The 15647-nt window shown below is 36.5% G+C and overlaps 2 protein-coding genes across 3 annotated transcripts; one reads left to right on the forward strand and one right to left on the reverse strand.

Annotated features, from left to right (window-relative positions):
* Positions 1–476: 476 nt before the first annotated feature.
* LOC132194797 (small nuclear ribonucleoprotein F) lies at positions 477–1993 on the forward strand. The gene is made up of 3 exons (XM_059616300.1): positions 477–640; positions 1069–1194; positions 1250–1993. The coding sequence occupies exons 1-3, from the start codon at positions 635–637 to the stop codon at positions 1379–1381; spliced, it is 264 nt and encodes an 87-aa protein (XP_059472283.1). The 5' UTR covers positions 477–634; the 3' UTR covers positions 1382–1993.
* On the reverse strand, positions 1520–15320 carry LOC132194796 (sphingomyelin phosphodiesterase-like). 2 transcript variants are annotated; one of them, XM_059616298.1, is made up of 12 exons: positions 15165–15320; positions 11006–11162; positions 6361–6584; positions 5972–6196; positions 5637–5804; positions 5325–5576; positions 5087–5259; positions 4230–4427; positions 3730–3900; positions 3464–3668; positions 2077–2270; positions 1520–1992 (listed from the first exon to the last, which is right to left on the reverse strand). In XM_059616298.1, exons 2-12 carry the CDS (start codon positions 11070–11072, stop codon positions 1845–1847), a joined length of 2025 nt encoding a protein of 674 aa, XP_059472281.1. In that variant the 5' UTR covers positions 11073–11162; positions 15165–15320; the 3' UTR covers positions 1520–1844. The 2 variants fall into 2 exon arrangements, with proteins under 2 accessions (XP_059472281.1, XP_059472282.1); XM_059616299.1 differs by lacking the exon at positions 15165–15320 and adding an exon at positions 12576–12705.
* Between the last annotated feature and the right edge of the window lie 327 nt (positions 15321–15647).

Here is a 15647-nt window from a genome sequence, read left to right on the forward strand (position 1 = left end):
AAAATCATATGTTTCCTTCGAATTTTTAAATTCAATCTTATTCAAAATTTAAATAACAAATACGTGTGTTTATTTTAACAAGGTCACTAATTACGAAAAAATGATAAGTTTAAAATATTTTTGTTTAGTTGGCAACAGCCGGTTTGGAGGGTTCATGTTTCTGTTATTAAAAAAAGGATTGGTCAAGACGCCATTAATTTTCAGTTTCAGCAACCTAAGCGGCACTAAGCGGCATGATGCTGATATCTAAAAATGGCATCTCGACCAATCCATAGGTCGTATTATTTTTGTACTGACTCTTTATTGGACAAGACCGAACAGACAGAACCTGGACCGAATTGAACCTCGTCAACCTCGTGCTCAACAATGGAAACCTCAGAATCGCCTCAGAACACCTAGCGGCGAGAACGATAAAGCTCTGGGCTTGGCTAGATAGAGGGCCAAGCTTTTGATTGGCGGCCACCGATCACGTGACTCCGGCTGCGCTCGTGCTTGTGCGGCTCGTGTGTGTTTATGTTTTATGTCCGTCTGGACCGTCTGCATCGCTAACGACGCTAGCGTTGCCGCAAACGGTGATCTCTCTTTGCTGATTTTCTCAATATTTGGCAACTGAAGTTCCATAAATCCTTTCACGATGGCGGTTAGTAATATTTTATTTTATTACAATTATTGAGTCTTTTCCATTTCTTGTTTGTCTTGTGGCGAGAGAATACTTAATTGCATTGAGGCTCACTGCGGCGGATGGGGTCTGGTCTTTTTGATCTCGGAAGTTTTAGCATAATTCTTGCTAGTGGTGGTGCCGTTTTGTCAAAAAATTCCTTTTTTTAAATAAATTGTTCTCAACAATTGATTGTAAACAATGTTTTATAACAATGTGAACGAATAAACAACATTAATTTTGATTGAAGAGTATGGAGTCAACAATAAAAAGCATTAAAGCAAGAGCGGAGTCCATCATACAGGAATTCCCTTGCACATTAAACGCATTTTACATTTCTACTCTATTACGTACATCGTTTCTTGTTTTTTACAACAATTTATTTTATGTACATACATTTTCTTTTGCAGACAATGCCCATGAACCCGAAACCTTTCCTCAACAGCCTCACTGGCAAACCTGTGATGGTGAAGCTCAAATGGGGCCACGAATACAAAGGATATTTGGTATCTGTTGATGGTTACATGAATCTGCAGGTTTGGAAATAAATCTAATAATTCAATGGATCATTTTTAACTCATTCTTATTCAGCTGGCCAACACAGAAGAGTATATAGACCACGTCTGCACCGGCAACTTGGGTGAAGTTCTGGTGAGGTGTAACAACGTCTTGTATATCAGAGGAATGGACGAAGAAGACGAGGATGGTGAAATGAGAGAGTGATGTAATTGAGACTTTCTGAGCGCATGGTCATGTGAGTGAATTTGGAAATTTAGGTTTCGTTTTCAACTTGATGTAAATTATGCATTATTTTTACTTAATTCCCCCGGGAGTGAATAAAACTAACTTCGACAAGCAAAATCAAATTAAATTTATTTTATTAAATTCAATTAATTTATTAATTCTCTCACAAAAAAAAAGATTGCAATAAAAGATATCCATAACTGAATACTTCTCTTTGTGTGAAAACAGCATCTTTTAAAAAAAAAAAAACAAACAAACAAACAAATGTTGGCGCTGGAAAAAAAAGTTATTTTATGCCATCAAGTTTCAGTCTTTCAATCAAGTTTCGCATTGTATTCGAACCAATGGAGTTTTGCACTGTACAGAAGCAGATGGAAAAGAGTAGAGATGAATATTTATTTTAACTTTTTACACATAATTTACAAACACCTATATTGTGTTTTTATCTCCTAGCAAGCATTCTTCTTTTAATTTCACTGCAGTGACTTAAGTCGCCATAATCAGAAGTCACCAGATTGCATAAAATCTCCTCCTTGCACCTGAAGTCACAACCTTTCTTCATTGAAGTATCTCCTCTTTTTACAGTAATCCTACGGAAATTAAATTGTTGAGTAATTTCTTTCAAGGTGCTACGACGAAGAGCCTAACAAAAGTATTGCTGAAAAAACATTTACCCAAAAAATGTCTCGAACAATTTGTCATCGTGCACCATCCTGAGTGCGGCTTTGTAAAGCTCAGTGGCGGAAAGATCTGCCAGCTGCAGATCTTTCCTTGCCGAGTAAAGCTTGAACCATCTAAGTGGCACCTCTGGACCAGCCTGGTTGGCTTCGGTCAGGTTGAAAATCCATGTTTCATGGTCAATAATATCCTGCAACATTTCAAGCAATTTTTTAAAGACAATAAATAAAACAAATTAACCCATTTATTTATAAATTCTTTTACCAAAACTTGGGATTCATTGTAAAGCATTAATTATTAATTTAATTTAAAGTAATGAGATTTAAATTCTTTTCTTAAATAATTATAAACTGTACTATTTTTTATTGCCTTATGGAGTGATGTTACAGATTTAATTACACTGTTGCAAATCATCCATTTGCTATGATATGCTAATTGCTACTGGATCAAGAAAAGACCTGGTGTTTTTCCTGATAGACGATTAAAAAAAGAATCATATTTACAAACTAATCATGAAATCTATAAATTCCTCTTATGCGTCGATACAAAAGTTTTGAGCAGATTTCCAAACAAGTTAAACAGCATTTCTGCCCCAATCGACACTGGTAATCTATTTTATACAAGGTATTTAATTTATTTTCAACCTCTTAACACCTTATGTTTCTTTCCCTAATTTAAAATAAAAAATTTGGAAATACCCGATTTTTAGCAACTTATGCAATTAATTTTTTTAAGTTGATGGTAAAACAAAACCATTCTAAAGTTATTTAAATCATTTAGCCATGCAAATCAACAGGCTCTGCCTTGAAATAGCAGTCGTCTGCACCGGTACCCAAAGATAACTCCTTAATCTTGTTTCACAACTATGCTCATCCCTAGTCATTACAAAATATTGGGAAACCTTCTAACAAATTTACAAGATTCAAGGAGCAGTGGTAACAAATCAAACCTGCTGAAAAGTGGCCGCGCCGAGCAGACTATGGTGGGCCCAGGCTGATATCTCTCACCCACCATCGCACAAATCAAACACGCTTTTGCGCCACAAAAATTGCCTCCTCAGCCTGCTCAGAGAACCCCCAAATCACCAGGCCGTAACTCGTAATAAACCAACCAAAATAAAGTTCATGAAGAACACGGCGCTACATATGCAATTTCCCAACAATGTAGTCTGTTTTAACTTGCATTAAAAAAATTTGTTCAAAATTAATACAAATCTAGAAAAGGGCACATCCAGCAATTATGCTAATTCAAGAAAATAAAAATATGTGAACTTGTAACAAAGAACAACTTACGAAAAGCAAATATCGGGAATACAGAAAATTCATATATAAATAATGAAACAAGCATAATTTCATCTCCTGGATCAATTTAAATTTCTCTTACCCAACTGGCGCCCTTGTAACCACCATCTGAGTAGTAAACTTTGTAATTGGGGTTGAGGTCTGTGTAGGTGGAGACGCTTCCTCCAATGTAGGCAGTGCTGATTGGTTTTGCAAGTGGCCTATTTCTAGACCTGGGTGCAAACACAACTTTGTATTCCTCAAAATGTGTGTGACCGTAAAACTGCGCTGTAATTGTCCTTTGAAATCTTTAATTTGGAATCATAGAAAAATTATTAATTTCTATTGAAGTCAGGCCTGTTTTCAAACCTGTTGATTATTCTGTCTAGCTGCTTAGACCAAAGTCCCCAACACTCCACTGATCCAGGAGGAAGGTGGCCAATTATGTGGACCTTTTCCTGATTTTCCTCAGCCTTCTTGAGCTCCTCAACCAACCAGCTCAGCATTCCATACGGATCTTTGTACTCGAATATTTGCCACCTGTATTCGGTTTCAGAAAAATAATTTTTCAATATTTAAATATAATATGCTATGCACTACTTTAGATAAGATTATATCAAAATTTATTGCATTAGACATATATAGTACAGTAGTTTCAGCCACAGCACTTTGCGCAGGCAGCTGAAGGCTAAGAAATTCAATTTCTCCAATCACATTTTTAATTAAAATAATTTTATATTTTAGACTGCCTCTTGTATCATTTTAAATTTTTAATACTTTTAAAATTTAGACAATCCTAGGAATTAAAAATTTTATTTATTGCAGAAATTAAATTGTGCATCTTGTATTATGGCATATTTTAAGCTTACCAGTTTAAAATGTAGCACAAGTTTGAATTTATGGCGATTATTCTGAATCCTGGCTGTACAAGGACAGAGTAGAATCCTCCTTGGCGTACAGTTTCAAGAGCATCCTGGGGAAGCCACTGAGACCAAGCGTCGGCAGCAGCGTCAAAAAGCCACTTGGTAGTCATGTTAGTTGGCCCAGTTGGTTTGAGCGGACCAAAGCTGCAAAAAATTATTATAATTAATTATTACAAAGATATCAACGGCCATACATGGGTGCGCTCAACAATTTAGGCTTGCGCTCAAATTTTTTTAAAAGTTGAGCTCGCTCGCGCTTTGCGCTCAAAAATATTTTTTCTTTGAAGGAATTGCGGCTTATTAGACAAATTTTGTATATATCGGCACTTGGAAATGATGAGGATGAACTTCAATTTCCAAAATTAGGATCAGTTTTGAAGTTTTTGGTATAAAAACAGTTTTTCGTTACAATTTTTGATCAAATTTTGGAATTTTTGCTATTGGTTTGAGCGCAAATGAGCGCTGCTCTCTGCGACCAATGTACCTTAGCAATTGTAGAGCAAGTAATTCAATTATTATTATTATTGTTTCTTCTTCATAAATTGGTCATACATCAAATAGAAAATAATGAGAACAGCAGCACCTCTGGCGAACAAAAGTCGCTCAAGAGAGGTCCGCGCTGAGATGGGCACCCATTTTTAACAATGTTGATTTATTAAATTTATTTTTTAATTCCTTTATTCTCTTGCAACAAGTCACATTGGGAGAGAATTGGCAGCCAGCTCTAGTAAACAACTTACTAAAAATCACTGGCCCAATTTGGCAGCAAAAGTATATTTGATTATTTTCTAAATGTCACCAACCTGTTCAGAGGATGAGCCTCATGGTTGCCAATAGTTGGATAGATTTGGGTATTGGGGAACCGTTTTGCCAGAGCATTGTTCAGCTCCTTTATAATCAAGGTGTTTTCATCATTGCTTGAATCCCAGATTGCATGTGGAGGCAGGTCACCAGTCATAATTATGTAAGAAATATCCTGAAATGAAAAATTTGTCAACAATCAAGAATGTGTATTCAACTTATGTTGGTTAGAAACTGCACCTTATGATCCTCAGCAATGTGGTTCAGGGTTGCTTCGATGGTTCTCCAGGGCATGTCGCAGCCCCTATATTCTCCCCAATAGCCTGCCTTGTCAATGTCTGCCAAGCTCTGGAGGCGTCGGTGCTCAGGCAAGTACCTGCTTTCAGGTCTGCAGCACAGAGGTTCTCCACAGTTAATGCTGGTTCCCTCCTGGTACTCGGGGTCAAAGTGAATGTCCGTCAAGTGGAGGAACTTAACTGGCGTCAGAAGCGCCTGTCAATACGTGCAAAAATTTCAGACATGTTTTGTTTAATTTATCATTTAAATATTTACCATGGGCCTACGCACAACTCTGTTGGTGCTCTTCAGAGGAGGCGGCGGCAGCGGGACACTCCATTGGAGTCGAAGGTCAGGCGAATTGCAGGGATAGCCCTGCAAAATAATGGAGCAGAAGCGCGTTGCGTCAACCTCACCGGTGCTCAGGATGTAGTAAAACTCGGGCTGGAAAACATAAATCATTTTCAAAATCACGGCCACACTAATATAAGTTCATGAGCGAATTTTCTATTTTGCCTCAACTGCTGACGGAACAAAAAATTCAATCACATACCCCCTGGAAATTATTCAAAAATTTATATGGATTTTTAAGTAGTAAAATTGAAATTTACAATGTACTGCTCCATGGCTGCTGAGCAAACTTTGCCTGATTGGATTCGCAAGGTTGAACAGAGAAGGGTGAGGGCACTGTGGACTGTAGCGTGTGAAGGACGCGACTTGGCTAGGGTGATTAGCGTGTTAATGGCTGCTCGGCACCCAAAACAACTAAAGTTGTCAATGATTAGATTTGCCCGGTACGGCGCGTGGGAAACTTCACTTGGCTCGATTTCATTTGTCTGAAAAAAAAAATTACGCTCTCATGACACAATCTTTAGTCTATAATATATGTAGCTTTCAGCCTTTCAACTAATAAAATCACCAAATTTTCTATCAACTCCCAGTTCGAAATCTGTCGAATTAAAAAATTTCAAAACGGCCATAAAATTTTATAGAAATTCACCTCAACTTGCTGAACAGCTTCTGTGCGTTCGACGAGGGCTTCCGCTTTAGGTTGCTCTTTGGGTAGGTTGCGACTCTGTCTATCGAGGGCGTCTGTAGATGACGGGCCGTCCCAGTTGCCTCCGGTGAAAGTGGACATCACCGATGTCAGCAGCGAGCGCATCGAATTCATAATCCGCGACGACCAGCTCAACATTACGGCGGCATCTTCTGATTTGACAACCTCTGAGAAAAGAAGATAATTGCTTTTTAATGATTATTTTGTGCTCAAAGGAATGAAATAAATATCCAACTTTTCATGTAATAATAAGAATAAAATTATTAGAATGACGGCCTCAAATATTGCCTGAATCGGGCAAAATGTCTACTTGCAAAATTATTTAAGTACATGTAGTGATTCAAGGTGTCCTAAAAGTATTTTTAAATTTGATACATGTCCTTAAAAATTATAAACAACAATTCGGATTCTTTGCATTTGCAGTCCAAATTAAATTAATGGAAGTGGAATCTTTTTAATTATTGCTTTTTGCATTGTCGATGTGATGAAACTCATGAAACATAAATGTGAAAGCAATTACAAGCGCGTGTGCATTCATTTTAAAAACGAGTTAATTGAATAATATATATTATATTAATAATACCGATGCTTGCCAACAAAAGTTCCCTGATTTTTCCGCTGGATTTGCATGTTTTTGCAAACACTCATGACGTTTCTTGATATTTGCCTGATTATGAGAGTTCAGATTCAGATAATATTTAATCCAAATAGATCAACATGTGCAATAATCTTTGGAATAGGTCACTAAATTACAGTTAACAAATTTTAAATACTCACACAATTTTACACTATGTCTATTGTATACAAAAAAAAATAACGATATTAATAAATTAATTTTTTTTGTAAAGCCAATACAAAGTGCCCCTTTGAGCTTGCAGAAGGTAAGCTCATATTTTTTGGGGGGTAATTTTTTTATTGCAAGTTTTGTAACTTTTCTTTCACAAATGCACCTTGCAGAGAGGGAGGAAAAATTGCTGCTTGAGGGACAGTTTTTGAGGGCAGGTGGCAGTTCGTTCCAGGGCTTCAGATTCATTGAGGAGAAATCAATCAAAAATTGGGAATTTTGTCAAAATCAATTTTATGTAATAAGATAAGTGGCTCATTCTAATTTTGGAATAAAAGTGAAAGCGAAAGGGTTGGAGAAACGTCAAATTGTAGCGTGAGAGAAACAAAATTGTATGCTAAAGCAAAATATATCCACATGTCTTGGCTCCCTCGATCGTTTTCCTTCTTTGATTGATTGGCGAGAGAGATGCATTTTTGCATTCTGATCGCGGCGGGGAAAGGTGAAAACGTGATGCGTTCTATGGGAGCAGTCGAAGCTGATTATCTTTATGTCGCCACCGACGCAATTTAAGCGCAAAACTTGCAACAACGCGGTGCCTGTGGCATTGCACTTCACCTTTCAGCCGCGAGCTGCACTTTCTTTTGCAAGCAATATAAGTTCGACGCGATTTCATGATTTCAATTTCCTTCTCATTTTTCACAAGGGAGTTGTATAGTCTGTATAGATCAACATATATGTTCAGAAATAATCTTTGGAATAGGTCACTAAAACACACTTTTGAGCGTCCTGGCCTGGTGAGGCCTGAACAGTGAGTGGACTCCCCTAGTGTGTTCGGTCGGGTTGTTGAGTGTCCCAAGCACCTTTGTGACCAAAAGGTGTGATCTTTAACCCCGTACTCCGGCGCGGCTGGGCAGCGGCGGCGGCAGCAGCAGTGGAGGGTGCAGGGGCACCAGTGACGTCATTGCCCTGCGGCTGCTGCAGTCTTCGCCTCCCCGCCAGCCAAGCCATCTTGCAACTGGCGATGACCGGTGCACGAGGTGAGTCGTTCGCAGCCCGGGGGTAGGCCGGCCGGGCATGCGAAATATGTCCGCAACCGTCTCAGAGACGGGCGGCGCTCTGACTTGGTCTGCCAATTCCTGTGCCACCTCGTACAGGTCCTCGTTCTCTTTCACAGGCATGTTGTGAACTTCCAAATTCTCCGAGAGTTTGATTTGCTCGGCAATGTGCATTCGGCCGGATAACTGGTTGATCGCGGCGTCCTTTTCTCGCAGCTGTTCGTGGACGCTGTCCAAAGATTTTCTCATCTCGGCGATCACGGCCTTTTGCTCGGCGTACTCCCTCAAAAGGTCCTCGTACTTTTCACTCAAGCGAGTGCTTTTTCTGTGTCCTTGAACTGCGCGCCGAGAGTGTCGAAGCGCGAGTTCAAATTGGCCTCCAAAGCGGCCAGGGGACGGTGGGCTCACCAGACTCGGAGGGCGCAGGCGAGCCTCGAGCGGAGCCTTGGGAGTCCGTCTTCGTCCTGCAGTTGCTGCAGGCCCACAGGGCGGGCGCGCGCGTCCGAGCAGCGCAGCCCGGGTGAGCCACGGCCTTGTTGCAGCCCTTGCACTTCACTACGTCCTTGACGATGGTTCTTTTGCACACATCACACGGCAGAGACATCTTGATGTGCAAAATCACTTAAATCCTCTAGCGTACTTTAAATCTATAGCTGGAGCCAGGGCGAGTCGAACAGAGCAGCGGAGCGAAGTGAAAATGCGTCTGTTCGCCCCTAGTGCACCAGCCAGACTGCATTCAAATAAAAAAAAGACAAACAGTATTTTTATTTTAAACTAAATGATAAAAAACCTGAATTATTTACCATGATAATTAAATTTACAAAATGAATTTCCATGAAAACGTTTTTCAGGGTGATTGGTGATTTTACCAAAGAAGGAGATATATTTATGACTATTTGGTAATGTTATAGTAGGCGGTATAGGCGGGACGTGTTTACGAGCTTCCTATTTCTATGCCAGAACCTATTCAAATTATTTTTCTAGTTAGTCTGCACGCAGACTGCCGCAGATTTCCCAACAAAAAAGGAAGTTGCGCAGTGTGATTTCGCAAAAGGACGGCTGATCGTGATGTGCATCGGCCGTAGAAATGTGCGGGAGCTGCTCTACTGGCAACCGATTATAGAGTTCCCATTTCCCTACGCTCCTGGGAGCGGCGACAGACAATATATTGCATTCGTAATTTCTCGTCAATATATAGCGCACATATGCATGTCATGCGATAATGGCCGAGCTGTTGCGAGGCCGGGAATTAAAAGATATAATTACACGCGCTGCACACACTCTCTCATTTACTGATTCCCAATGCGTCGCAGAGTGTAATAAAAATAATTAACTATGGTTCATAATGCAGTTCCGCGATCTGAAATCAACTCAAACCTGTTTTTTTTTTTGCGTCAATAATTCTCAAATAATAAAAATTGTTGGCCCCAAAAAGATGGTCAGTAAATTGGAAATAGTTATTACTATTATTATTGCTATTTATTGACTTATGAGGCGTCACCACGATGTACTTACTCATTGCGAGGCGCCGCATTTGCAACATAGTATGAAACAAGTAAAAAAAGAGTAAAAAAACAACAAAAATATTACAATTCATCAATTAGTTGAAGACACTCTTCTTTGCTGTAAAATGTGTGTGTATGTAAAAAAACGCCTCAAACTAGCTTAAAAAATCTTGTATTGAAGCTCCAAGCGAATCGAAACAGGCAATTTGTTATATACAAAGCAGCCATACAAGTCAAAGGGTTTTGCTTAGAAATTAACAAAGTCTGGGCAGGAACATGCTAATCCCCTTGTCTGATAATCATGAATTTCACTTGTTTGTTTGAAAATAATGTGGGTATTTACAAACAAATTTACATTAATTCGAAGAGGGAACTAAATACCAGAGACAGCTTCTTCTCTCACTCCTCAAATGTAGCAGGACGACGATTAAATGTTTACTTTTTAGCAATCCTCAAGCCTCAAGCTCACTGCCACTAGTCCGATGACATTGTGGTATGGGTATGTGTACCACAGTTTTTTTCTTTTTTACAGAGAAACAAGGAAACCATGGCACATATAATTTGGTATAGAATCAACTCCATAAAAAATTACTATTTGGTTAAATATAAAGCTTATAATAGCTCTCATCATGTTACGCCGAAGGTGATAAAATAAATCCGGAAATGCGAGGTTGCATTCTGTAGTGCGCAAAGCAAAAGCTATAGCGTGCACTTCTTGTCGGCCACAAATAAATTTATCTAACTTTCTAAACATCCAAAGATGACCAGGTGCCTGCGTATTGTGTTTGGATTATACTGTATAGTTATGTTTAATAAATACACAGCAAAGTCTCGTCGTGGCAGGTGGCTATATATAAGGTGCCGTTCAGTCTGGTCACGGTCACAAAAAGAGAGAAAAATCGTTTTAGTTTTTGTAAGACAATGAACCGTGATACAGCACTTTTTGACACTTTTGAATGTAAGTCGTTTTGCGAGTAATATGGTTTCAGGCAAAGTTCAAGGAGGAAGGAAATTTAAACCTAATTTGTGTGTAAGCTTTTGCTCTCACTTTTCGCTTTTCATTTCAACTGTAGCTGACGTCAGTAACTGATGTGTGATATGCAACAAAAATACGAGTGCAGGTGGAAAATAATTTAATGAAATATTGCAAATGATAAAAGAATACATGAAAATAATTTTGGATTTTTCTGAATTCGTTTGATAATCAGGAGAAAAATTAGCAGCAATAGAGAGACACTCACCAGTGGTCTGGTGAGCAAGCAAAAGAGGCGACTGCAGCAGCAACAAGAGTAGCACCCAGGTACGCATTTTTACGGTATCTCGCTCAGGCAGGTCCAACGCAAGTAGGAATCCGCTCTAATAAATTGATCACTCCAATGTCTGCATAATATGTATTTTCTGAAAACATAAAATAATATTAATTATTATTCCTTCTCTATTATTGTGTCAGAAGAAGTGATATTACATATAATTTTTCCTTCGTAATCCACTTATAGATAGAATAAGATCAAAAGATAAAAGATATTTTTTTACAATGCATTAATTGCAAAATAATTTGACAGGAATTCGCATAGCATCTTAATATTTTGCAACGTGTGACAACTGTGAAATCATTTTTTATCTGACTATAGCGAGCAATTACATGCATTATTACATCCAAAATAATTCATTTTAAATTTTGTATTTATTTATTATTGTTGTTTATTTATATAATTATGTTGTTGACCAAACGAGCAGAGTAGACTGATTGCATTTGGTCTAGACGCTCATTTGTCTGAATGTATTTGGTCCAAAAACGCTTGGTCCGAACGCATTCAGTCTAGACCAGAAGCGATTAGACACTTTTCAGTGCGTTTGGTCCAAAAGCTTCCAACAAACGCATATTTTTTTCAGTGCTTCCAACTCCTGCGCATTGTTTATTCAAAGATATAATGTATTATAGAATGGATAATTAAAGATATTTTTTTTTGTTAAAATTTAAAATATAAAAGGTTGTATTATAGCAAACAAAATTAGTGAAACCTCAAATTATTGATTTTTTTGCTCATGCATCATTATGATATTTTTTAACTTTTTCCATTTAATATACAAGCCATAAAATTCTGTCTGCCAAAATTTAATGATTTAATTCGTTTAGGTTTAAGTCAATTCAATTACTGCACAATGTTTCTGGATAGCAATTTGTAACACCTAGCTTGAAAGTAATTTTAATTTTTTGCATATTTATTTTGAATGCCCAATGATATTATTATTTTATTATTATTAAATATCTTTAATTTAATCATTTAAAGTAGTATTATATTTTAATTATAAAAAAAAAAATATGAAATGCAACTTTTATTTTTCAGTAAAGTTTAAATATATCAATTTGTACTTCAGAAAATACACATAATATTGCTAATATTGAAAAATTTTCACAGAGAAATTAATTGTCCGTGCTTCTCAAGATATCTTCGGATGAAATAAAATAAAAATAGAGCAGAAGTTATTGGTAGCGCTGAAAATAAATATGCGTTTGCTCGAAGCTTTTGGACCAAATTCATTTAGACCAAGGCGCGCTTCAGTCAACTCAGCGCGTATAGTCAACAACATAATAATATCATAGCTAAATTAAAACCTTTTTGAGTAGAAAGTTGAATATAACCACCAATGGGGGCTTGATGCAACAATGAAATGTGTTATTAGCCAATCAGAAGCGGTACCAGTTTTAAAGCACCGCTTCTGAATGGCCCTCAAACAGTGAAAATTGATTTCATTGTTGCATTTGGCCCCCATTGATAACCACTTAAACATCTGTAATCTGTCAATTACTCTGTAAATTTTATAGACCGTTGGCAACAATCTAGTGGTTTTTTGTGTGGAAATTTGTTGCATATTGTGCGGTGAATGATTGTTTTGCAATTCGACACACATGAAATCGGATGATCGCCGGCAAGAGAGAAACTGGTGGCCGCTGATAAAAGTTGTAATTAATTATTTGCACAAAGCAAACATCAATATTTATGGATTGTGTCATACTTAAAATTTCATAGATTCAGCTCTCTTGTGTGAATGTTTTGCAAGGATTGTTGAATGCAATCTCTGTATTCAGAAAGGTCGCATAATCCATACGAGTGGTTACCTCATCTACCAGCTGCGTTTTTAAAGTAATGTCAACCAAATTTGATATCGTTGGCCTGCTTTAATTCAGTTAAAAAAAATATAACATTGTCTATTACTTCATTAAGAAAACACTATGATTGAATTATAAATTATAATGGTAGATTATTGTTTTCTTCATCTCATTAAAGTTGTTCCTATTGTGGAAAGTTGCAGCCCCCAAAAAATATTTTGACTTGAGCTCATTCTCATGCACAAATTCATATTTTGAATTAAAAAACTCGCTTTAAAGATATTTTCGTTGACGTATTTAAAAAAATATAATATGCAATAAATAAACCTGTAGAAAACCAAGACTTGCTTTTGATCAGACGACTGAGCCCGACATTCACCACAAATTATGATCGTGATAATTTTTAATGTTTTAATCATCCTCAGGAACATATTACTGCGACCCTATTTCATGAGCAAACGCGCTGCTCGATACTATGATCTGCAACTTTCATGAGGAATATAATCATGGTTTGATTACCATATAAGATATAAGACAATGGGAATAAAAACATAAAAAAACCCTCTAAAACATTATTTTATTGCTCTGAAATTTTTGTAATTAAGATTAATGAAAATGTATTAAATTGAAAGAAAAGCTAAAGATGAGTTGCTTTCGAGGCTCCTTTAATTGATATTATTTAATTTTCACGGATAGCTGGGAAATATAATGGTTTTCTAGGAGTGCTGCAAATTTTAAGGATGATTTTTTTTAGAAACAAAAACCTTATTAGATTAGATCACAATTTATTGCATCAGACATAATATATAATCTGTAGAAAACCCGGAAATTATGATCCCCAGAATTTTTAACGCATTACCGAAATCATTAAAAGTCCTCGAAAATGACGAGGTTCTTGTTAAAATGGTGAAAGCTTTTGTATTAGAACACAAATTCTATGACTTGAACGAATTTTATCGTTTAAATAATGATGTATATTGACTTATTTTAAAAAGCGGTTATTACTTTGTATGTTATGTGGTATATAATGCTTAACAAAATAAAGAAATCTTGAATATACATCTCCAATTTGTTTTTACAATAAGTATGAGAAAGCTGTAGCCAAAGACATTCTTTCTTTTTGGCAATGGTAAAATCTAGACTGTAAAAATACAACTGAAGAAAAAATTAGAAATCAAAAATTTTATTTTTTGATCAAGAAAATAATTGTTTACAATTTTAATGATATTGCCATCGAGCAAGCTTAAATTTCTAAGTTAGTTGAATTACTTTCAATGCTGCACTAAAAAAATTAATACCCTCATAAATGCTATGCCAGGTAGTTTCAATTCTTGTTGAGTAATAAAATTTCCCACTCCCGTACATCTTTGAGAAGTAGCATATATATTTAATTGTACTTGATTTTTGACTGACAGGGAACAAATTGGATTCATTCAGTAAATTAATGAGTAAACACATAATTATTTTTTAATTAAACCTGACCTCTGCGATAGCTGGAAGATAAATCCTTGCAAAAACACTTCCTGATTTTTGTTCCAGCCAACCGCAAAAAGTATATAGCCTTGACCTTTTCGACAAAATGCAAAAAAAAGTGCGTAGGTCGAGCTGTGGAGGTCAATCCACTGAACCAAGTGTGCTGGACAAAAAACGTAAGAAACCAAACATGTCATGTCATGATCTGGACGTCCATTAATTACATAACTCAACATGCTATCCATAATGTTGAGAGCAAAAATTAAAATTTTAAGTAGCTTTTGCATTTGCTAAAAAAAATAAAAAGAATTATATATTCATTTTTGTTGAAATAAAATGCAGTATGTGAAATCTATAAAACTCAATTTATGTATAAAATGTTATTCTTAAAAATTGTTTACTCTTTATTGAAGAATACTGAATTTATATTAAGTATATAATCGAAGTTTGGCTATTGTTTTTGTTGTCAATTGTATAATTTATAAGTTTAGTTCAAATTATAATTGTGTGTTATTCAAGCCAAAAAATTATGCTTAATTTCAAATTTAAATAAATACAAGACTAAGAGTGAAGAAGTGATAAATGCATAATTGGATAATTTATATACCGTATTGGTATTTTTTTTTTTAACAATTAGGACCATAAACAACGAGAGTAATCTTTACATGAATGGGAAAAAAATAATAAGAAAATTTATTATTGTTCTGTGAAAGCCCCCCAACGATAAAAAAGCATGAATCGGGAATCAAAAAGGACTGCAAATTCTCCCTTAAAAAATGTAATTAAATGGAGACACGAAAATGACGTGATCTTACCCGATTTGTGAGTGAGACAGGTTGCTCTTGAAGGAAAATGAAGAGGCACTTGAGCACCACCACCACCGGCTTGTCTATGTTAAACACTAACTTTCACTCTTGGTGGACTGACTACTGATGTTCACTAGCGTGCAGACCTGCGATTGAGTGGAGCTCGAGCACAAATAATGCTGCTAGTCGTAGTGTGGTGGCGGCACCAACTCGGCTCCTGTTGTTCAAGGATCTCGTTCCAATTCGCACTGCACGCACGCGTGTACTATTCCAGTGATTAGTTTTTATATCGCAATTATGTATAATTATTTTGGAACTATTTTTTCATTATTAATGTATTATTTGACTGACCCTTATTGTAAAGATTATTATTGTAAGTTTTTTGATAAATATTCTCTTAAAAAGCAGCATAAATTCAACAAAATATGTCTTTTTAAAAAATAATAAAACATTATTTTATATCCGAAATCCGAATGCAGACAAATTGGTGTT

Source organism: Neocloeon triangulifer, unplaced genomic scaffold (genome assembly GCF_031216515.1).
Source record: "Neocloeon triangulifer isolate White Clay Creek 2 clone unplaced genomic scaffold, ASM3121651v1 ptg000008l, whole genome shotgun sequence".
Taxonomy (NCBI): domain Eukaryota; kingdom Metazoa; phylum Arthropoda; class Insecta; order Ephemeroptera; family Baetidae; genus Neocloeon; species Neocloeon triangulifer.

Bases quoted from the DNA above. Each gene is read 5' to 3' on its own strand.
- LOC132194796 (XM_059616298.1), bottom strand. From the start codon at position 11,072: ATGCGTACCTGGGTGCTACTCTTGTTGCTGCTGCAGTCGCCTCTTTTG. The intron at 4,428-5,086 runs GTTGGTGACATT...AATTTTTTGCAG, and splicing joins GAGGCTCATCCTCTGAACAG to CTTTGGTCCGCTCAAACCAA. The intron at 2,271-3,463 runs GTAAGAGAAATT...GAAATGTTGCAG, and splicing joins GTTACAAGGGCGCCAGTTGG to GATATTATTGACCATGAAAC.
- LOC132194797 (XM_059616300.1), top strand. The intron at 1,195-1,249 runs GTTTGGAAATAA...ATTCTTATTCAG, and splicing joins ATGGTTACATGAATCTGCAG to CTGGCCAACACAGAAGAGTA.